The sequence below is a fragment of the Lagenorhynchus albirostris genome, chromosome 9 (assembly GCF_949774975.1).
Source record: "Lagenorhynchus albirostris chromosome 9, mLagAlb1.1, whole genome shotgun sequence".
In the NCBI taxonomy this organism is placed as follows: domain Eukaryota; kingdom Metazoa; phylum Chordata; class Mammalia; order Artiodactyla; family Delphinidae; genus Lagenorhynchus; species Lagenorhynchus albirostris.
Genome location: NC_083103.1, coordinates 52,171,210 through 52,192,528, shown reverse-complemented (window position 1 = coordinate 52,192,528; position 21,319 = coordinate 52,171,210). Strand labels below are relative to the sequence as shown.

The 21,319-nt window shown below is 54.2% G+C and overlaps 1 protein-coding gene across 2 annotated transcripts in view; it reads left to right on the top strand.

Annotated features, from left to right (window-relative positions):
* CHRDL2 (chordin like 2) overlaps positions 1 to 20,634 on the top strand; it is a 31,348-nt gene extending 10,714 nt beyond the window's left edge. The window contains exons 3-12 of one of the 2 annotated variants that reach the window (XM_060160026.1): positions 4,037 to 4,130; positions 6,382 to 6,524; positions 8,775 to 8,868; positions 10,566 to 10,621; positions 12,459 to 12,627; positions 13,568 to 13,762; positions 15,115 to 15,288; positions 16,130 to 16,184; positions 19,686 to 19,778; positions 20,525 to 20,634. In XM_060160026.1, the coding sequence (XP_060016009.1) occupies positions 4,037 to 4,130; positions 6,382 to 6,524; positions 8,775 to 8,868; positions 10,566 to 10,621; positions 12,459 to 12,627; positions 13,568 to 13,762; positions 15,115 to 15,288; positions 16,130 to 16,184; positions 19,686 to 19,778; positions 20,525 to 20,615 (1,164 nt within the window). In that variant the 3' untranslated portion in view covers positions 20,616 to 20,634. The remainder of the gene's footprint in view (positions 1 to 4,036; positions 4,131 to 6,381; positions 6,525 to 8,774; positions 8,869 to 10,565; positions 10,622 to 12,458; positions 12,628 to 13,567; positions 13,763 to 15,114; positions 15,289 to 16,129; positions 16,185 to 19,685; positions 19,779 to 20,524) is intronic. The other variant, XM_060160027.1, reaches the window with a different exon arrangement.
* Positions 20,635 to 21,319: the final 685 nt, after the last annotated feature.

The following is a 21,319-nucleotide window of genomic DNA, read 5'->3' as shown; positions in this document are numbered from 1 at the left end:
GGGAGACCTCCAGTGAAGGCACCCCGGAGGGAGGGAGGACAGCCTGACTCTGAGGGCCAGGGGCACTCTGGAACTGGGCCCCCTAGAATCGTGCTCTGTCAGCAGCAACTGAGGGACTTGGGGCCACACCACTTCACTACTGGGTATCTAATACATAGGCATAGATGCCTACTGTGCGCCTCCCAGAGATAAATCACACAGTGGGTCAGTAGCTGGGCTGGGATGAGGACCCAGGCCTCCCATCTCTCATCCAGCCTTCTTTCCTGCTGGTGCCAGCCTCCCTGTGCCCATGCAGCAGAAGACAGCCTTCCTGACCTGACCTCCTAATCCTTCCTTTCCTCGGGCTATCTCCTCCAGCCACCTCTCTTGCCACCCTGCCTTAGGATGCGTTCTCCCAACACCACTGGTCCAAGTATTTATTCTTTGCAGCTTCACCCAAACGCCACCTCCACCAGGAGCCTTACTTGATCCCTCAGCTGGAAGTATTTTCTTCTGGGAGGCCACATAAGTTTCTCTGTCCCTTTCTCCTGATCACTGTTGGCCAAGTGAAATGGTTGTCTGTGTCTGTTAGTTACTGCCTCGCCTAGATGGAGCCCTGGGAGCAGGTCTTCCTAGGCATTCACTCATGCCCATTTCAGGGTCCTGCAGAAGGCTATACCGACTGGGGCAGAGACCAGATCTTCTGTTAACCTCTGACTCCCCCCAGCCCACCCCAACCCAGCACCCTCCACAGACCCTTGTACAGTCAACTGGGTGGAATAAACGAGACCCCCATGTGGTCCAGAATCCCCAGGCCAGGCATGGGGCTAGAGGATGGTGAAGGAGGGAGTGATTTAGAACAGGGGTCCCCAACCCACGGTACCGGTCCGCGGCCTGTTAGGAACTGGGCCGCACAGCAGGAGGTGAGCAGTGGGCGAGTGAAGCCTCATCTGCTGCGATGCTCCCCATTGCTCACGTTACCGCCTGAACCATCCCCCCCACTGCTCGCATTACCACCTGAATTAATATTCCCGCCCCCCACCCTGCCCCGTCCGTCCGTAGAAAAATTGTCTTCCACAGAACCGGTCCCTGGCACCAAAAAGGTTGGGGACCGCTGATTTAGGAGGCTTGAACCCCCTCGGCCCTGGCTCAGCTGCCCAGTCTCATTGGTGTGAAGTCTGCAGCTCTCTCTGTCCAGGGGAGGGTGCTGAGGGGAGGGAGTACCTAGCTCCCAGCTGGAGCCAGCCCCTTAGCTCCTCTCTTTCCCTGCACAGCCAAGGCTGTGAAGAGCCTCCCTTGTTAAAACAATCCTCAGGGTGGGAGCAGGGAAGAGCTTCTGAGGAAACACTGGGACATGGAGGCGGGGTGGGCCAGCCCCTCTCCTGACTCTGACCACTGGGGTCTCACTCCTCCTGGGGTCTTTCCCTCTGATTCCCCACTGCTTCTACCATGCTGGCCCCTGGTCGAACCTGATGCCAGTGGGAGCACAACCCCCCATCCCTGCTTCCCCTTGGTTTTCCTTAGCACATCTGAGGCCAATCAGCTTTTTCAGAAAGAACTTTGTGAAATATAGCCAAAAAACAGGAAGGAAACCATAACAGAAAATTCCAGACATATCATGCGGTCCAGTTGACAAAGTCCAAGTTTTGTGATCCAGTGGAGCTAATTCATTTCTCCCTCCCCAGAGTTCACACATACACAGTGTCCTCACCCCAAGGGGCTGCAGCCGGCATCCCCCCAATACACCCTGAATCCCTTCCTTCTCTCCATCATCACTGCTCCCCCCTAATCTAAGCCACCTTCCTCTCTCACCTAGGCTGCTATGTGAGCATCCCATGAGGTCTCCCTGTACCCCTTTCTAATCTGTCCTCCGCACAGCAGCTAGAAGGATCTTTTCTGAACAAGAAACTAATCATGTCATTCAAAAATCTCTTAAAACCCTCCAATAGCTTCTCGTTGCACCTAAAGTAAAATTCAAATTGCCTGCTGTGGGCGCTATGTGATATGACTCTGCCTTATTCTCCAACCTCATTTCCTACCTGCACCAACACTTCAACTCATTCCGACTTGTTCCTCCACCCGGAATGTTCTTCCCCCAGATCTTCCCAGGAATGGTTCCTTCTCATCTTGCAGTTTATAACATAAAGTTGCCTCCTTATGAGGCTTTCTCTATGGCTGTTTCTAAAATAGTCTAACCTTGTTAACGCAATCACATTACACTGTTTTATTCCTGTTATAAATTTAACATCTGACATGATCTTGTTCCTACTTATTTATTTTTTATAGTCTGTCTCCCCCTACTAGGGGGGAGCTCCGTGAGACAGAGCTCTTGTCTCTCGCTCACTGCTATGCCCCTAGTGCTCAGAAGAGGATGTGGCGCCCAGCTGTCATGCAGTAAACATTGAATGAATGAGTTAGTTCCCGCCCCCTCCACCAGAGGCACTTTCATGGAAAGTGCACAGACCCTGCACAGTGCTCATCTGCTGTGTGTCTTAGGCAAATGGACCTCTCAGAGGCTCTTTTCTCATTTTGAAATGGTGGATAATAAATAGTATCTACCTCTAGGGTTGTTGAGACGATGAAGTGAGAGAATGCATTTCTATATAACATAATGCCCATACCTAGTAGCCACTCCAAATGGTAGTTATGACTTTCCTGAGAGGCACCCCTTGGCTGCAAGGCCTCCTGCCTTGCCCCTGCCCTTTCGCCCCCACAGCCTGTCTCTGCCTTACTTCCTGCTGCATGTCGCTCATCATCTCCACCCCTTGGTTCCTTCAACGCCAGAATCAAGAGAGAGATTCTAACTCTTCAGACAACACAGTTCCTCATACTCTACCCTGGTTTCTCACCTGAGGGGCTCCGTTCACCCTCTGGACATTTATCAAACACCCCTGTGGGCCAGGCCTCTAGAAGGCCCCTTCTGGAGCTCAGACCAATCCTGTGGACTCTAGGATGTCCCTTAGCACTGATGAATCCTTGTCATCACTTCTGGCCATCTGGGGAAGCAGTGACCCCAGAGAGACTAAGGCCTGCTCCAGGGTTCTCCATGGGGCAGGAGGCTGCCTTGGGAGAAGTGTTTCGGGGGCACTCAGCTGGGGCTGGAAACACACTTGCCAACTCCAAAGTTTAAACAAAGCTGGCTCCATCTGACTAAGGAAGAGACCATCTCTCCTTCCCCTCTTGGCTCTCATTCATTCACTCATTCGTTCATTCGAACTTCAGCAGGCACTTGTTTGGAGCAAGGCCCTGTGCCCACAATTCAGAGAAGAATAGAGTGAGGCTTGGCCCTTGTTCTTGGGAATTCGCGGCTGAACAGAAGAGACAGATGTAATGGTTTGTTACAACACGGGGCAACGCCCTGACAGCAGAGGGAGAGGAAAGTGTGGGACGTCTGTGACAGGCTGACAAACTGCCTGGGAACATCTCCAGTGGTGGCCTCTCCCTCCAGTTCTTCTGTTTCTGCTCATCTCTGGGAATGCTTCTCTGCCCCTTCTCTCTCGTTTGCTGTATTTGAAAAAGTCCAAGATTTCAGGCCCTTCCTCTGGTACCAATCCCAAGGCTTTGTGTGGGATCAACCACACCTCCCAGAGATTTAGAGAGCGGATCACAAAGCCCTGAGTCTTCTCCACATCCTGGTTCTAGCTGTGTCCCCATCCCTGTCACCTCCCTTTCTGTGTCACACTCCTCTCTTAGCCCTGAGGCTCAGGTCCAGAGGTAAAAGGACAAAGCCCTGGAGTTAAAAAAGCACAGAGTCAAGATCAATGTTAGAATAACCCAGCTTTTTACTTGTATTTCTCAAATACCACAAAGGGACACAAAAGATCTGTGTGAATCCAGGCACACGGTGCCCTCCTCCGTGCGGGGGAGGGACACGGATGGGCGAGCCACACAAATGAGGAGGGGAAGGGGAGAGACTGGACACACAGAGTTTATCACTTTTATCCCATCGCAGGCTTAAAACGAGTACAGTGCCCTGCAGTTGGGAGGGGGTCTGGGGAGAGGACGGTGGGAGACAGTGGCTCCTTGGAACTAGGACTGACCCCTGTGTCCCCTTCAGAGTGCCCATGTGAGCTGTTACCGCCTCCACTGCCCGCCTGTCCACTGCCCCCAGCCTGTGACCGAGCCACAGCAGTGCTGTCCCCGGTGTGTGGGTAAGTAGCCACGCTCCTGCCCTTGTGCCAGCCTCCCGCTTGCCCACTGACCCTTGACCCACTCCTGACACAGGCCTCCAGCTGAAGGAGACCCCTGGAATGAGAGGGGCAGTCTGCAGACACCAGAAGTGTTAAGACACCAAGGTGCTCAGGGGAAGACATCCTCCATGGATCCCCAAGGAGGGCTGGGGTAGCCACAAACTTCTCGTACATAAGTAGCTGTGTTTGGCAGGAAGACAGAGAGAATGTGGAAAATAGCTGAAGGAAAATGGGCATATGCTTGGCTTGTTGACGACACACATGGTCTCCTATCGCTCTTGGGCTGGCCAGAGCCTGAGTGAGTGGACGTGCCTTGTGTAAGTGCAAGTGAGTGAGCTGGGGCTGGGAGGCCCTGCAGCGTCACCCCAGGATCAGCCCAGGATTACCACCAGGGGCTGGGACTGGCCGAAGGAGTTGGAGTACATGTGCTCTGAGATTCCTCCCAGGGCTGGGGTTTAGGGCTGCTGTGTGCCATGATGCTAAATGTCCATGATTTTAAGAATCTGCTGGGAGCCTCTGAGACTCGGATTCTAGGAAGCAGAGGTAAGAGAGAGGAGAGGAGAGGTGGTCTGAGAAGAAACTGTCAGAACCAAGTGGCAAATGAGGGGCAGCCAGTGGGGAGGCCAACTCAGAAGGCAGGGACGCATTGAGAGGCGCATCCATGCTCAGTAGCATTAAGGTGATGCATACAGCTGATTCGCTTTGTTGTACAGCAGGACCTAACACAGCATTGTAAAGCAATTATATTTCAATAAAGATGTTAAAAGAAAAAAGTTCAGTTGGGTGAGAAAAAGATAAAGAAGATGGTGAAGGGAGGGAGGCTCCAGACTCTGGAATCATGGCTCTCCTGGGGAGCTGGGGACCTGCATGGAGGATGTAGGTAGAGGGCCTCCTTTTCCAAGTGGGACCCCAGTAGGGATCTGACCATGACTCCAGCTTGGGTCATAGTTTCCTGATCCTGGATTCCCTAGGGGAGCAGAGGCTTTGTGCTTCATCCCGCCTAGTGAGGGGGCGTCACGCCTCCTCCCCGGCTGCGGCTGACCCCGGGACTCCTGCCCACGCCTTGCAGACTGTGCCTTGGCCCAGACCCCTTCTTCGTCACAGGCTCCTCCCTCCCTCTCTCTTACCCAGCCTTGCCCCTTTCCCTGCCTGGTCTGCGTGTTCTTCAGCTCCTAAGACTCAGCTCAGCCATCAGCCCCTTCAGGAAGCCTTCCCTGACCACCTGAGTTAGGGGCGCCTCCTCTGTGCTGCCACAACTTCTGTGCTTCCATCGCCCTAGCCCCTACCACACCAGTGTCACTGCTTGGGGCCTGTCTCTACCCAGTGAGACTGTCAGTTTCCTGATGGGAGGGGCCGGGTCTTATTCGCGCTCCATTCCCATTGTGTAGCATGGCGCCTGGTGCAGAGAAAGTGCTTAGTAAGTATGTCTTGAAAGAATGAGCAGGTTGTGACCACCTAGAGGGGTGGGATAGGGAGGGTGGCAGGGAGACGCAAGAGGGAGGAGATGTGGGGATATATGTATAGGTAGAGCTGATTCACTTTGTTATAAAGCAGAAGCTAACACACCACTGTAAAGCAATTATACTCCAATAAAGATGTTAAAAAATAAAATTAAAAAAAAAAAAGAATGAGCAGGTTCCCCCTGGACAGGAGGCTTACCCCTCTACCCAGCAGGGTGAGGACTGGCTAATTGGCAGGTGACGGGGAGGGGGCTCTGGTGGCCAGGGAATGGCAGGAGCTGACGCCAAGCTTACACAAGCGCAGTCCATATCATACCAGCTGACTCCACTGGGATGAAACTCCATATGGGACCTTGTCTCGTTCACTGCTGTATCCCCAGCGCCTAGAACAGTGCCTGGCACTAGGAGGTGCTCCACGGATGCTTATCGAATGTTGAATGAACTCACACAGGTCCCCACCGAGTGGGGCTCAGTGTACCTGAAGCCTCTGGCCTTGCCTTCTTGCTCTGATCAGCGCCAGCTCTGAAACTGAGGGGCTCAAAGGCTATGGGAGGGAGTGACATAGTCAGACATAGGTGTCCCGGGGACCTCTTCGTTCACTGATAGGAGGTCTGGCTGGGAAGGCTGAGGCCAGAGCTTGGTTTAAATGATAGCAAGGGATAGGATACAAAAATTTCAGAAAAGTGCCCAAGTTAGTTCTGGCGAAGCTTTTCAACCGTTTTCTCCTTCCTCCTTCCCCTTCCCACCTGCAGAACCTCACACCCCCTCTGGGCTCCGGGCCCCGCCAAGGTCCTGCCAGCACAACGGGACCACGTACCAACATGGAGAGATCTTCAGTGCCCACGAGCTGCTCCCTTCCCGCCTGCCCAACCAGTGTGTCCTCTGCAGCTGTACCGTAAGACCAGCTACTTCCCTTTAGCACAGGCCAGTGGTCTGGGCCTGCAGAGCACAGTGGTGTGGACCGGGGGGGTAAGGGGAATTGTTCCTCCTGGTCAAAGGACAGTGAAAGTGAATGGGCTCAGGGAGAAGGGAACATCTGGGACTTGGAATGTCCTGCCTTTCTCTGGGCTTCCGCACCCTCCTAAGCTGCCTGGTCACCTTGCACTGACATTTGCCATTACTGTGTCCCCCAGTAGACTCTGCACTCCTTGAGGGGAGGGGATATGTTCAACTCATTTCTATATCCCCCACTACGCCCAGCTCAGGGCCTGGCACACAGATGTCTATAATGATTGTTGAATGAATGAGTGAGTGAATGAGTGAATGAGTAAATGATCAGTTATCAATCCTGGGGCACAGAGACAGAGCCAGACTGCTTGCAGTAAATGCAGTTTAATCTGAAGCTGCTTAAACTCCCCTGCTGTGGTCGGAGTTGGGCCTAGGGACAGGCAGGGCTGAACCAGCAGTGTTATCAGGGGACAGAAACCAAAGCCAAGCAGGGCCTGAGCTGGAAAGTCTTCCCCTCCTCCTCAGGGTGGGTTCTGGGCCTGGCCCTGCTGCATGTTTGCAGGTGGCCTTTGGCATGTCACCCTCATCCTTGGGCTTAGCGCATCTGTGCTTTGGTGGGAGAAACTCCTGCCCTCCTGATTTCCCTACTACCTGACCATCGAACTTCTCTGGGCCTCAGTTCCTCTGAGTGTGTAAGGGAGTCTGACCAGGTGATCTCCAAGGTCCTCTCCATTTAAGATAATAATCTGATTCAGTGGTGATGAGAGGATAAGAGACCGAGACCCATGTTTCAGCTCCAGCTCTGCCATGGTTCCCTGTGTGACCTTGAGAGAGTCACCTCTCTCAGGCCTGCCTCCCATCTTTTCAGTGAGAGGATCTCACCCCTCCAAGAATCTGAATTTTAAGGTATCTGTGCTGCAGAGCAAACAACTTAATAATAACAAGAGTGACCACTTAGAAATCAACTGAGAGAATGGTTATTTTTGCAGGGCCTGGGCCTCTTGCGGTGGACTAGTACACTGTACCTACTAGGAAATGCCTTATGTTTATATACAGCATCCCAGTGGCCCTATGAGGGGGATATCACTATTCATAGTTTTTAGATAAGAAAACTGAGGCTCAGAGCAGTTAAGCGATTTGCCTGAGGTCACACAGCTAGTTAAGTGGCAGACTCAGAATTCAGACCCAGGGCCATATAATTCCAAACCCACATTCCTTTACCTGCACTGTGTGGCTTCCTGTGAAGGGATGACCACCTAGATTAGCAGGGGCTGTGGGAAGAGACAGAACTGATGGTGGTGGGGTGGTAAGAAGCATTCTTGTGACCCCTTGTCTCCTCTCCCTGGATACTTGGGTCTCCCCTTCTTTCTTCTGATCCCTGTTTATATGGGAGTGGTTTGAAGGATCAGAATCCTTACTTCTGAGACTCACTGGAAAAGGAATAGGGAAAGGACTCAAGGTAATATCACTTCCTCCCAGGTACACATTGTGCATCGCAGTTTAACAAGGGTTTTCATAACCATTCCCTCATTTGATTTCACAACCCAGATGGGAGTGCCCCCATTTCACAGAAGAGGAAACTGAGGCCCAGAGAAGAGAAGTGACTCACCTAAGGTCATCTGGCCTCTGACTCCCAGAAGGCCCTTTCTCCTGCAGTCTTGCCTTTGCAGGCTGCATCCTGAAGTTTGGGAAACCTCGAGTTTCAGTAAGAGCAAGATGAGCCCAAGTAGTCATGCACTCATCCCCTCCTCTATGCTGGGCTCCCTGTTCTAGGCCAGGGGAGAAGGACACTGATAGCAGTAGGAAAAGCCTGAAGACTGGGTTCTAGTCCATTCTGCCCAGCTGTGTCTCTGACGTCAGAAGGTCCAGGCCCCTCCGCAGTCCCTCCCCATCTGTAGGATGGGAGAATCTCACCTCATTGGGTTGCTGTGAAAGCCTAGGGAGAGACTGGGTACAAAAACACTTTAGAAGCTGAAGGGTAACTGTTACCTCAGGGCCTGGGTAAGAGTGGGAGGGGTACAGGGACCCCGCCTCTGAGATGGCTGGGCCGTGCCCAGGACACTCTACTGCTCCCTCCCTCCCCACCTCAGAGGGGACCCCAAGGCCATTTGCCCCCCACCGGGCAGGGGCTCTCCCAGCCCCAAGGCTGGTGCTCAACAGAGCTCATCTCCCAGCTCCTGTTTGCTCTGCCTGTCAGGAGGGCCAGATCTACTGCGGCCTCATGACCTGCCCAGAACCGGGCTGCCCTGCACCCCTCCTGCTGCCCGCCTCCTGCTGCCAGGCCTGCAAAGGTGAGTCTGTCCCTAGATCTGGCAGTGCCCGCCCATCCCACCGCAGGGACCTAGCCATGGACTGTTAAGGGGGGAACCTCAGGGAACACCAAGCATGTAGCAAACCATTCTTTCCTCAGGGCGGTGGCTTAGCTGCAGCCTCTAGAAAGCTAAGCCTGTGTCAGAGGCTGATGTGCATTATTTTTTATTGCAATCTCAGGGAGCAGGAAGGAGGGGAAGGGAAAGTGAAGCAGGGAGGGAGGGAAAAACAACACAGGAATGTGTTGGGGAGCTGGCCTTTGCTTGATATCAAGTGTGACCTATTGCTCTAAGTGACCTCCTGCTCCTCAGAAAAGTCTGGAGGTGATAGAGGAGGAGGTGGAACTTGCCCACCAGCCACCAACTCTCACTGGTCAAAGATTCACCCCAAGGCGGGGTGATTCCCTCACACTCCCCGGTTGTGCTAGGCTGTCCTGGGAGCGGGAGGTGGGAGTGGGGCAGGGTAAGAAGTGGGGACAGAGACATGGAGGAGGTGTGGCACGAGGGCACCCGCTGGCAGGGTGAGTCTGAGGGAAGCTGGCCGGAGCCCATGTGAAGGGGGTATTGCTGCAGTGCCTGCAGTGAGGGGACAAAATCCCTGCAATCAAACGAGGCCAAGAGGATCAGAAGAGGCACAAGAGAGGGGTCTGTACAGGCAGTGACCGTGTCTCTTCCTGTCTTCCTCATGGCAGAGCTGGGCACAGGCCTGGGCTCACTGGAGCTCAGGGCACCTGTGTCAAGCAGAATCCAGGTAGCATCTCTGTATAGCACAGAGAAAGGCAACACACTGACGAGTGCGGAGCAAGCAGCTTGGGCAGAATGAAGTGCACAGATGGCCGGACTGTCCCCTGTGGGCAGGACTTGAGGAGGGGAGTGCTGCACTATAGAACGTTTCCCCAGATGTTGGCACTGTGGAAGGGCACCGGGCCAGGAGCCAGGTGATCCCAGTTTAGTCCTGGTTCTTCCAGCTAATTCCTGCAGATTCCTTCCCCTCTCTGGGCCTCAGCTGTGCTGTGTGTGCACTGAGAAATTGGCCTTGGTGATTTCTACAGGCTGATTCCGACGTTCTGGATCTTTGAACCCAGAATGCTCAGTGGTAGACACTCTGTATGTGAGGCAGGGGTGAAGGGGAGAGAATCCCACTCAGGGATCTAGGAAGCTGCAGGACTCCAGAGGGTTTTGTGTGCTGGTGCCCCAGGATGTAGGGGATGGAGGAGTCCTAGGCTGTTCCAGCTGGAGGGGCAGAGGGGCTAGAGGGCAACCACGGGAGGGTATGGTGTAGACCAAGTCTGGTGACTTCATGCGTGGCTGGACAGAGAGGCTGCCCAGGGGACTGCAGCTAAGCAGGCTGGGATTCAGAGCCCTCGGGCCATCTGTGACGACACTGAACAAGATGCTCTGGCCCAGCCAGGTGGTTCAGTCTTAAGTGACCAAGAGGCCAGTGTGGGGAAACTGAGGCAGTGGCCCAGTTGTAGGGACTCCATCAACCTAAGGGTGAGGCGACGCTGTAATGAGAAGTAGGAATAAGGCCCCACTGGGGCAAAGGGACCTACTGGTGTGGGGGGCTGCAGAAGTGGCAACAGGCCTTGGAGGGGCAGAGCCTAGAGGTGGTGGCCTGCAGGGCTCTGGCCCCAAGGCTGAGGAAGCAGAGGCTGACCCAACTCCCTTTGGGTTTTCAGATGGGTCAAGTGAGAAGTCAGCTGAAGAGGATGCCACGCAGTCACACCGTGGGGTGGTGAGTGCACAGCTTTAGGGACAGGGTGGGGAGAGGAGGGGAGGGTGCTGGTATCCAGGGCCTAGGTCTCCTTGCTCTGGAGCAGGCAATACCAGTTGTTGCCCTCGTTTCTCATTTGTCCCCTGGGTCAGCTCCATTAGCCGCCACCAGGTTCCAGGACCTCTCCTTAGACTTCCATCCTGGCTCCCACCGTGGGCTGGTGAGTCAGGAGGGGGGTCTGGGATAAAACACCACACAGGGCAGGAGCAGGCCCCAAGCTTCCCAATTTCCTTCCTGGAAAATTCTGACGCTGTTCCACCCAGAGCCTGTGTCTGTCCTTATTCAGGCCGCCTCTGGGCAGCATGTCCCCCAGGGGAGTGGCCTCTGACTTGGGCCAGCCTTCCCCATCTAGCTCCTGAGGTACCAGTTCTTCGTCTGGGGCTACCTCACTGTTGCTGGCTCCATCTTGACCCCTCTCGATCTTGGTCTAGAGTTAAGATGAGCTAACCTGCCCAGCGCTCTCTGGTCAGAGAGGAAAGAGGTGGGAGAATGGGCCCGCACACTGACTCACGTCCCTGTCTGCACCTGTGCTATGTCTATGATGTGAAGAGCTCCACCTGCTCTTTCATCCTGGGTCACCTGCACCTGGGGGGGGCTCGAAGGGGGGGTTCCCCTTCCCAGAGACTCCCCGGGGGTCTGAACGAATGCACTCTCCCTTCTCCCCTGCCAGCTCACCCCCACTTCCCAGGCTGGGCTTTGTCTAGCGGGTGCTGGGCCACGGGACCTGACCATGTCATCCCCCTTCCTCCCCATCCTCTCCCCAGGAGGCAGCTAAGTGAAACCCACCAGACTTAGTTCCAGGCCCCGAGCAGCTACTTACTGACTTGCTGGATGCCGTGGGCAAGTCACCAATTAGGGGGCTGGGCTCTTCAATTCCTTTCTGCCTCTATTCTACTTGACAAGCATTTCCTGGGTGCCTCCTGTGTGCCTCGGCCTGTGCTGGGGCCTGGGACACAGTTTCCACTCTAGGAGCTCTTGTGGGCTCAGTCCAGCCATCAGAGGACAGACTCAGAGACTGTACAGTCAGAAAGGGGCTGCAGAAGAAGGCATGTGAGTGACTCAGTGTCAGTGACGGGGTGGTAAGCTCTGCCCTTTGCCCCCAGCCCACTTGCTCCTCTCCCACGGCCTGGAGCTCCCAACCCCCAATCTCTGGACTGGGGAGCCCCTGCCCTGTTAGGCTGCCTTCACACACACACCCTTTGTTCTCACTGCCAGCCCTCCCAAGACCTGATCTGGAGGGGTGGGGTCTCGGGATGTTGGATTCCAGGGACTCAGGAAAGGAGGCTCCCAAGACCCATCATCTCCGGACAGGGCCTGCTCTCAGCCCTCCTGCCTGTGGGATTCCGGGGCCTGGTGGGACCTTCAGAGGCCCATCCCCTGTCCCATCACCTAAATCTTCTTGGACAAAGAAGAATTTCCTGACTCTCATCCTCACTACATTCTCACCTTCCATTTCTTACATATTAAGTTCTCCAGGTCCCTGATCACTTATGTCTCCCAGATCAAGACCACAGTACCCTTGCCCATCTCAGCCCCAAGGCTCTGGCTCTGCCAGCCTGAGAAGGGCTCAGTGGAGGCTAGATTTCCAAACCACTATCCTCTGAGAGTTTTCAAAGGCCTGGGAACATCTTCGACCCCATCCAGATCTTCTTTCTACCCAGAGCCTATGCCCTGTCTTCCCTGGCCATCAGGCTCAGTCACTACAGCCATCCTCAGGCCTCTCCCCGCAGCCTCTGTCTGGCTGCTCCTGCACTGGCAGTGGCCTGTCGGTGATGTGCATCCTTCCTGCCCTTTGCAGAGACATTCCCAGGATCCGTGTTCAGGGGACGGTGGGAGAAAGAGAGACCTGAGCACCCCAAGCCCCACTGGCCCCAGTGCCCCCCTGGGCTTCCTCCCTCGCCACTTCCGACCGAAGGAGGCAGGCAGCACGACAGTCAAGATTGTTTTGAAGGAGAAACATAAGAAAGGTGGGAACTGGAGCCTCTGCCGACCCCTGAGGTGGGAAAGGGGGGCCCTGACCGCTCCCACTTCCCATCCCTGCACCTCCACTGAGTGGTTCCCCAATCTCAACTTGGCCATGAGCTTGTAGACCCCTAGAACGTCGGGTCTAAACCCCCATTTGACAGATGAGGACACTGAGGTTCAGAGTATTGAGTTAGAGACAGAACCAGTCCCGGAACCAGGACTACGGGCCATACAACAATATTTTTTTAGCATCTGCCACGTCTTTTCTGGGAATTGAGGGACACAGAACAGACAGATGAAAATGGTCCCTGTCCTCCAGGAGCTCCTAGACTAGTAGGGCAGAAAGACATGTACATTAATTATTATAAGATAAGGAAGTGGTGAGGGAAAGTTTTTGACGAAGGAAGGAGGACACAGAGCTGGGCTGCAGGAGGATGGTTGGGATGGATCAGGGAAGGAGGCTAAGGGGATAATTGTGGCAGCAGAGGGGGAGGAAAGAGGCCTCACTGCAGGGCACCCTGATTGGTGGAGCGGGAGGGGTTGCAGAGGCATCCGTCCAGCCCCTCGCTGTACAGATGGGACACTGAGGTTGAGACAGGAGAAGGGACCTGACAGAGCTCACATGGCCAGGTAGTGACAGCACTTGATCACAGGTCTCCCACTGTCAGGCCATCCCTCCCCATGCCCCACTGGAGGTGCCTGTGAAGTGCAGGGGAGGACTCTCCATCTTCGGCAAGAACTTACTGGCCCATCTCGGCCCTGAGTGCCGAGATGGGGGATGTCAGGGACAGAGGTCTGGTTTACTCCCTGGCCTCCACTTTGCAGGCAGTGTGGCTGGGCCAGACTGGTGGAGCAGGGGCGCCCCAAGGACCTACTCCCAGCCATTATTGGACTCTGACCCGAGTCCGAGGCACTGACCCTCCTCCCTTCCTGCCCTCCCAGCCTGTGTGCATGGCGGGAAGACGTACTCCCATGGGGAGGTGTGGCACCCAGCCTTCCGCTCCTTTGGACCCCTGCCCTGCATCCTGTGCACCTGTCAGGACGGCCGCCAGGACTGCCAGCGGGTGACCTGCCCCACTGAGTACCCCTGCCGTCAGCCCAAGAAAGTGGCTGGGAAGTGCTGCAAGATTTGTCCAGGTACAAAGAGGGCCTGGGGGCAGGGAGGGCACTGGCCAGAGTGAGCCATGGGTCTCTCTCCCCAGAGCACAGACACTTGGAACATCTCTGACATGGATGGGGCATGGCCTCAGAGCCAGGGGGTGTAGGGGTTATTACATGCACAGAACGTTAGAAGCACAGCAGTGAAAAATACCCAACTCATAAAATATTAGACTTATGGAACCATCTACTGTTACAGATTCAGAGACTTTTAGACATACATAGAATCAAATAATGTCCTGGATTCTGTGAAGTCATAAAATCGTAGGCTATTAGGACTTTTAAGAGGAATGGCCAACATTTATTGAGCACTTATCATGTGCCGGGTAGGTATTTTGGCTGAATTCATGTAATCCTCACCAAAACGGACAAGGCAGGCATCTTTATCTCCATTTTACAGAATGAGAAGATAAATACCTTGTCCCAGGTCCCAAAGCTGTAAGTGACAGAGCTGGGATATGAACCCTGTCGGTCTTATTCCAAAGACAATGCCCTCTTTTTATTTACTTATTTATTTATTTTGGCTGCGCAGAGCGGCTTGCAGGATCTTAGTTCCCTGACCAGGGATCAGATCCCAGGCCCACAGCAGTGAAAGCACAGAATCCTAACCACTGGACCGCCAGGGAAGTCCCACAAAGACAATGCTCTTGACCACTGCTGTCTTCCTTCAATCCTCATCAACATATGGGAAAACTGAGACCCAGAGAAGGGAAGGGAACTTCCTAAGTCACACAGTAAAAGAGCAGTGGAGCTGGAACTGGAACTCCTTCTAGAACCTGTCCTGTATCACACTCATCATCATTACTGCCATTGTCACCTCAATCCCTCCCAAACCTTTCATTCTACGTGTGTTCAGTGTGAGCCTGTGCTGGGTGGTATGAGTCACTCAAAAGACTTGGAGAACATGATTCCTGCCCTTCACCCTGTGGGTTTATTTTAGAGAGAAAACATACCCAAGTGAAACAATTACAAGGCAATGCAAGGCAGTGTGGGATTAAGGGCCTGAGGGAGAGGCATAAGCAAGAAGGGTTTTACAAGCTATGGGTGGGAGGAAATGGTGCGCTGAGCTGTTCCAGGTGGGCTGCCTGGAAGAGGTGGAAGGTGAGCTGGGCCCTGAAGGGTGAGAAGTTTCCTGACATGCTAATCAATGGGAGGTGAATGGGGGAGAGGCCCCTTCTCTCTTCCCCAGAGACCTCCTTCTCTTCCCAGGGGCACCAGAACTTTCCCAAGGGCCCCATTGACCCTGAGGGAGATGTCAGACCAGTGGCCCCTCTTCCTGGGCTACCAGGGGTGGGGAGACAGAGTGTTCACGAGCTCCTTGTCTCTCCCAGAGGACAAGGCAGACCCTGGCCACAGTGAGATCAGTGCCACCAAGTGTCCGAAGGCGCCGGGCCGGGTCCTTGTCCACACATCAGTATCCCCAAGCCCGGACAACCTGCGTCGCCTGGCCCTCGAGCGTGAGGCTTCTGAACAGGTGGAGATCTACCTCTGGAAGCTGGTAGAAGGTGAGCAGGGGCCCACTCCCACTCTGGCCTGTCCCCCTTCCTTTGCTGCAGACCCGCCAAGGGTGGTCAGGGAGTTTTGTTGATCAAGTGCCTCTGGCCCAGGAAGACCTGCCTTGGGCCACCTTCCAGCTTTGAGTCCCAGATTCCGAGATAGAGGGAGACTGATTCTATCTGACGATTCTGATAAGCTCACCCACTCTGAAATGCCAGGGCCTTGAAGTGCTCCCTCTCCTGGGGGAAAGGGGTTTTTACACTTTGTGAGGAGCCAGGACAGAGTAATGCCTACCCTGATAAAACAAAGAGCTGTCTATTGGTAGAATTTCAGCAGACTGGGAGGAGAGATCTTTTCAGGCAGGAGGGCCCTCACAGCATCCTCAAATCCTCAAGGCTAGTCTCATTCAGCCCTTTCTATAAGGTGGATTCTATCCCTCCAAGGTAAGTCGACATCAGAATATGTTTCTCGTTCTGTAGAAACTCACCCTGTTCAGCAGGCTGCTCCTATCACCAGCTGAAGGTCAAGAGTTTTCATTGATAGGGAATTGCCGAGAGTTCAGTTTTGGGGCTCTTCTTGTAAAACATAAATCCCCTGGATAGAGTAAAACAAATTAAAACCTTTAAGTGGAAATTAGCTGTAAGGTCAATTTATTGATGTGTTTGGCTGGCAGTGGGGAGATGGGGGAGATGTGGGGGGTGAAAGCGGGGATGATAATAAGAATGATGACAATGTTAATAACAACCAATGTGTGAAGCACTTTGGAGTTTACAAAGTGCTTTCACGTTCGTTATCTCATTTGATCCTCAACGATCCTGAGAGTTAGGTATTATTATCCCCATTTTACAGATGAGGAAACTGAGGCTCAGAGAGGTGAAGTACCTGGCCCAAGGCCACACAGCCAGTAAGTGGAGGACGGGAGCTAGAGCCCAGGTCTTGTGACGTCAGATGCGGCTCTTTCCCTGCTCTACTCTGCCCCCTGTCGTAGGAGGAATGGACGAAGAAAGCGGAGCTGTTCAGCCTGGAGAAGAGAAGACTCAGGGGGACAGGACCGCTGGCTTCATGGCTCTGAAGGACTGCCCCAGGCAAAGGGAGCAGTTGTGTTCTCTGTGACCACAAGGGTCAGAACAACAAGCAGGGGCTTTGGAATCACACAGACCTGGGTTTGAATCCCGGCTCTGCCATTTCTTAGCTGTGTGGCCTTGGGCAATCACTTGACCTCTCTGGGCCTCAGATTTCTCTTCTGCTAATGGGGGAGAAGGGGTTTTAGAGGATTAAATGAAAGAATATAGGTACCACCCCTGACCTATAGTAAGTGCTAAAAATGTCAGCCTCCTTCTTATCCCACCTCACCAGTTGGTTAGAATTGCAGAGAGGCAGCTTTCAGTTTATGAGAGGAAGCACCTTCTCAAGCGTAAAGCCTTCCTGCAGTGGAAGGGAGGAAGCAAGTTCCATTCACGCAAGTGTGCAGGCAAGGGCTGGGTGGGGATTTGGCCACTGGCTGAGGAGTTTAGTTCAATAACCTTCATGATTGTTTTGAGCCTTGAGATTCCATCTTTCCCTGGACAGGTGGGGCTGCATGTTTACGATGGGCCTCCTCCCACCCCTCTGTGACCACAGAGAGTAACAGGCCCAGGCTCTGTCCTCAGGACCCCATGGCTCTGTGCCCTGGGTGCAGGAGGAGCTCCCTGGGAGCTGAGCTGGTCAGGGAAGGCTTTGTGGAGGATGGGCCTGAGCTGGACAGGATTTAGAAAGGCAAGAGGGGCACACTACAGGCAGGCTGACAGTGACAGCCTCAAACTCTGGTGCCAGAGTCCATGTTTACATGCCTGGTGCTCTGTGATTGGCATTTAGCAGGTACTATATATAATGTGCTTCACTTCACCCACATATAAGAAAGCTGAAGGGTATGTATTAATGCCCCATTTTGCAGATAAGAAAACTGAGTCTGAGAGGTAAAATGACTTGCTCAAAACCACACAGTTTAAACAGTAAAGCAAAGATTCAAACCCAGGTCTTACTGTCCCCAGTGCCGCCTCCACAAAGGTGACCTTATGCTTTTAGGGAAGGGCCTAAGGAAGGCCCAGGATGGCAGAGAAGGAGGCATGATAGCTCAAGGCAAAATCTCATTACCAGGTGGCCCAACAAAAAGGAACAAGGTGGGGAGGACTCAACTTCACAATGCCAGGCCCTGCCATCCTGTCACTAGCAAACCTTCCCCCACCCCCACCCCACTATCTCCTGAGCCTCTGGGTGCCTGAAATGCCCCATCAGCCTCCCCGTCTGTTACCTCCCTGTCCCAGACTGTGAAAGTCAAAACAAACTCTCCCAAGGTCTGATCGTCAGTGGGAAACCTTTCCTGTTTCCTCACCCAGACAAGCGGAAACAGCAGGCCTTGGGGGCCAGGAGAGGAAGAGGGCAATTGGCCTGGACACAAAGTGAGCAGGTGGATGCTGAAAGCTGGGCTGAGGCCACACCACAGTGGGACCAGCCCCAGGCCCAGAGTCTGAGCAGAGAGCTGGCGTAGGGTTAAAGGGCTTTTTAGAGTCTAGAATTTCAGAGTAGAAGGGACCTCAGGGGTCTCCATTCCTCCCCCCAGCCCAGGAAGGAAGTCCCCCTGCAGCCTCCCTGATGGTCTCTAGCCCCTGACTGCACACACCCCCTCCCCACCTCCAGACAGGTGGTTCACTTGCCATTCTGGGCATGGCTCTACCCAGAGAGGGTTCTTCACACTAAGCGAAGCCTGTCCTATCTCTTGGAACTCGCCCACCACTGCCACCTCTGCCCGGGACACACAGAGCCCAGCCACTCTCAGGCCTGGCACGCCCTTCAAAGAGCAAGAGGCACAGCTAGGACCCTCAGGCAAGCTCTTGATTCCAGGCCCAAGATCTCGGACCTTTCACTCACGCTTTATAGGCAACAGCGTGGGGACCTGCCCTCAGCCCCGTTACCCCTCCAATTTGTGTTTGGGGGTTTGTGCAGCGGCAGGCCTGGAGCACCAGGACCTGTCCCCATCTCGTGCTTGTGATGTGACCTGGGCCTCTGGAGCAAGTCTCTCCCGTATTCTGGCCCTTGGCATCTGGACCGGGGGGCCTGAAGACAGTGCTGGGCATCCCCAGCTTCCTGGACCTCAGTCCCAGGACCCATGCTGTCCCTTCCCCTCGGTGGGATCCCACTTGGATTCCCATAAGTAAGGCCGGTTCTTGGTTTTCTTGAGGGCGGTGCTGGCCTACCAGAGGTCTTGCTGTCACATCTGTTCTTTCTGGCCACAGACCCCGGTGGTAACAGCCGGCACGACATCAGAGCCCACGTGCTCAGGGCCTCAGCGCCATGTGTGGTGCCTGTGCTCCCCAGGGGATGCAAACATCAGGAGACACAGCTAGTACCTCATTCCCCCTCAGGGCCTGGCCTACACAGGGTACACATATATTTGCTTATCCATCCATCCATCCACCCATGGATTCATTCATTCATTCATTCATTCAGCATGCCTAATGTGGGCCGGGTGCAGGGAACCCAAGAGGAACACCCTCCCCAAGTTCTCAGTCTGGTAAGGGAGGCAAGAGCAGACACAATGATAGCACATTAGAAATAGGAACAATCACAAACAGAAGCCAAGAGCTGTGGGTAACCCAAGGAGGAAATTATAACTATTTGGGGGAAGAGGGAGAATTGAGGGAGACTTCCCAGGTGAGGCTGGGAGGATGAGTAGGAGTTCACCTGTGGCAATAGGAGCAGGTGTTTCAGCAGAGGGGGCAGCATATGTAAAGGCTTGGCCCCCTCAGGGACCTCAAGTAGCTGATTAGGACTGTAGCACAGGCAGGGCCACTCAGAGGGATGGGGTAAACTGAGCCTTGAGCCGAAAGGGAGACTACAACCCTGACACCTGTAGTGCTTGGGTGTCTGAAGCAAATCACCTATTGATTTTTATCATACGTTCTATGTCCAGATAAAAGCTTGACGAGGCCCTACAGGCCTGGCAGCTTTTCTTCCTTCTTTCCTCCCTCCCTCCTGCATTTCCCCTCTCTGCATTGTGGACAGGTGAGTGCTGTGAGAGCAGGAAGGTGACAGTGACAGGAGCAGGGTCACGGAAGGGGAATGACGGGGTAACATGCATATTTTCCAATGACCACAGCCAGGATCATAGGTTAGAGGCGGGGTTAAAGGGGTCAGAAGTCTAGTGCAGTGACCCAGGCAAGGCATGATGGGGCCTGAATGGGAAGGGTGACAGTGGGGATAGGAGAACAGATTCAAAATATTTAGGGAATTTAGTCCACAAGATTTGGTGGCTGGTCAGAAAGGGGGAGGGGAGGGAGGTGACGGGGTCTGTCTCAGGTCTAAGTCACCCTGTTTCACTGACCACACACCCTGCCTTTCCTGCTCACGCCCTTGTCTCTGCCCTCAGGAATCTTCCACTTGATTCAGATCAAGAAAGTCAGGAAGCAAGACTTCCAGAAAGAGGCACAGAACTTCCGGTTGCTCACTGGCACCCACAAAGGTGGGACCCTGGGCTGAGGACTGGGGCCTGGGAAGAGAGCCGGGCTAGAAGCTGGGGCCTCCTGGGGAGTTCCAGGCTGCTGGTGCCGGGAGGAGGGCGGCTGTCAGCCACAGACGTCAGTTCCCGGCACAGGAATCCAGTGGGCGTCTGGGCCAGAGATTTCCTAACTCAGACGCCCGGGAGCTTGGGAGCGGGAAGGTAAAGCAGAGCCAGCTGGATTTGGTCTTGGGGGTGAGGGAGACGGGGCTGTCAGAGGTGGGGCTCTGAGCCCCTAAGTCCTGGTGCTGCTTCGTTTCTCTCCACTGGAACTTTTCCCACTGAAACCTTCTAACCACGTTCCTTCTGATGCCCTTAAGTTGCTCTACACTCCCCCGAGGAAGAGGGACCCAGGTGGGTCTTCAGGTGGGGGAGAGGAAGTCACAGACGGGAGGGTCACCAACAAGAGTCAGGATACCAGCCCGGCCCACACATGTTGGTTGTTTGAGGCGGGGTCATGTGTCAGAACCCTCTGGGATTTGGGGTGTGATGGGGTCCCCACCTCCCTCCTCCCTGTGGGCTCCAAACCCAGGCTACTCAGTCCTCGTGGTCCTAAGTTTGCCCCACCCCAGTCACCCTGTCTCTGTTGTGCACATGCATGCACATGCACACACCACACACACACACACACCACACACACACCCCTGCACACACACATACAGCACACACACCCCCACACACACGCGACTCTTCCTCTTTTCTCCATGCAGGTCACTGGAACGTCTTCCTAGCCCAGACCCCGGAGCTGAAGGTCACGGCCAGTCCAGACAAAGTGACCAAGACCTTGTAACACAGACCTGAACAGCTGCAGATGTGAGCTCTATTATTTTTGTTGTTATATATTAATAAATAAGAAGTTGCATCACCCCTCAACCCTGCCTGCTGAGTCCATATCCAGTCTCCACGTGTTCTCACAGTGACTGCAGACAGGCAGAGACTGGCCCGCGTCCTCATGGTGAGCTGTTATGAGAGCCGGGGCTAGTTCCCCCAGCCTTCTGACCCAGACCCTCGTCTGCCATCGTGGCCTCTCCCCTGCTCTGTGCTGCTTCTGTGCCCAGCCCCCAACTACAGCGCCTCCTGCTTTTGTGGGCCATCCCCCTCCCATAGCTCTTTGGCAGTGAGCCTAGGAAAGGGGACTGACTGGAGTTAGCCAGAGGAGCGGGGTGCACGGAGCCTCAAAGTGCTTTCCCAGCAGATATTCCAGAGATCCTTACCATTGTCAGCTACACTGTACAATGAGGTCGCTGAGTTTAGGGAGGAGCAGTCATTTGCCTGAAGCCACAGAGCAGGGTGGTAGCAGATTTGGAATTGGATGCCGGTCTCTTGCTCCAAGCTAGCACTCGTCCCTGTTCCACCGTGACCAATGTTATAAACCCAACATTCTCACCTCAGAGGATTTCCAAGACTTGGCAGTCAGACTGCCAACCCTGGCACCACGGTCTGGGAAGAAAGCCTAACGGTTACAATTAAAGACAACATCAGTCATTGATCCTGCCTGCGTGTGC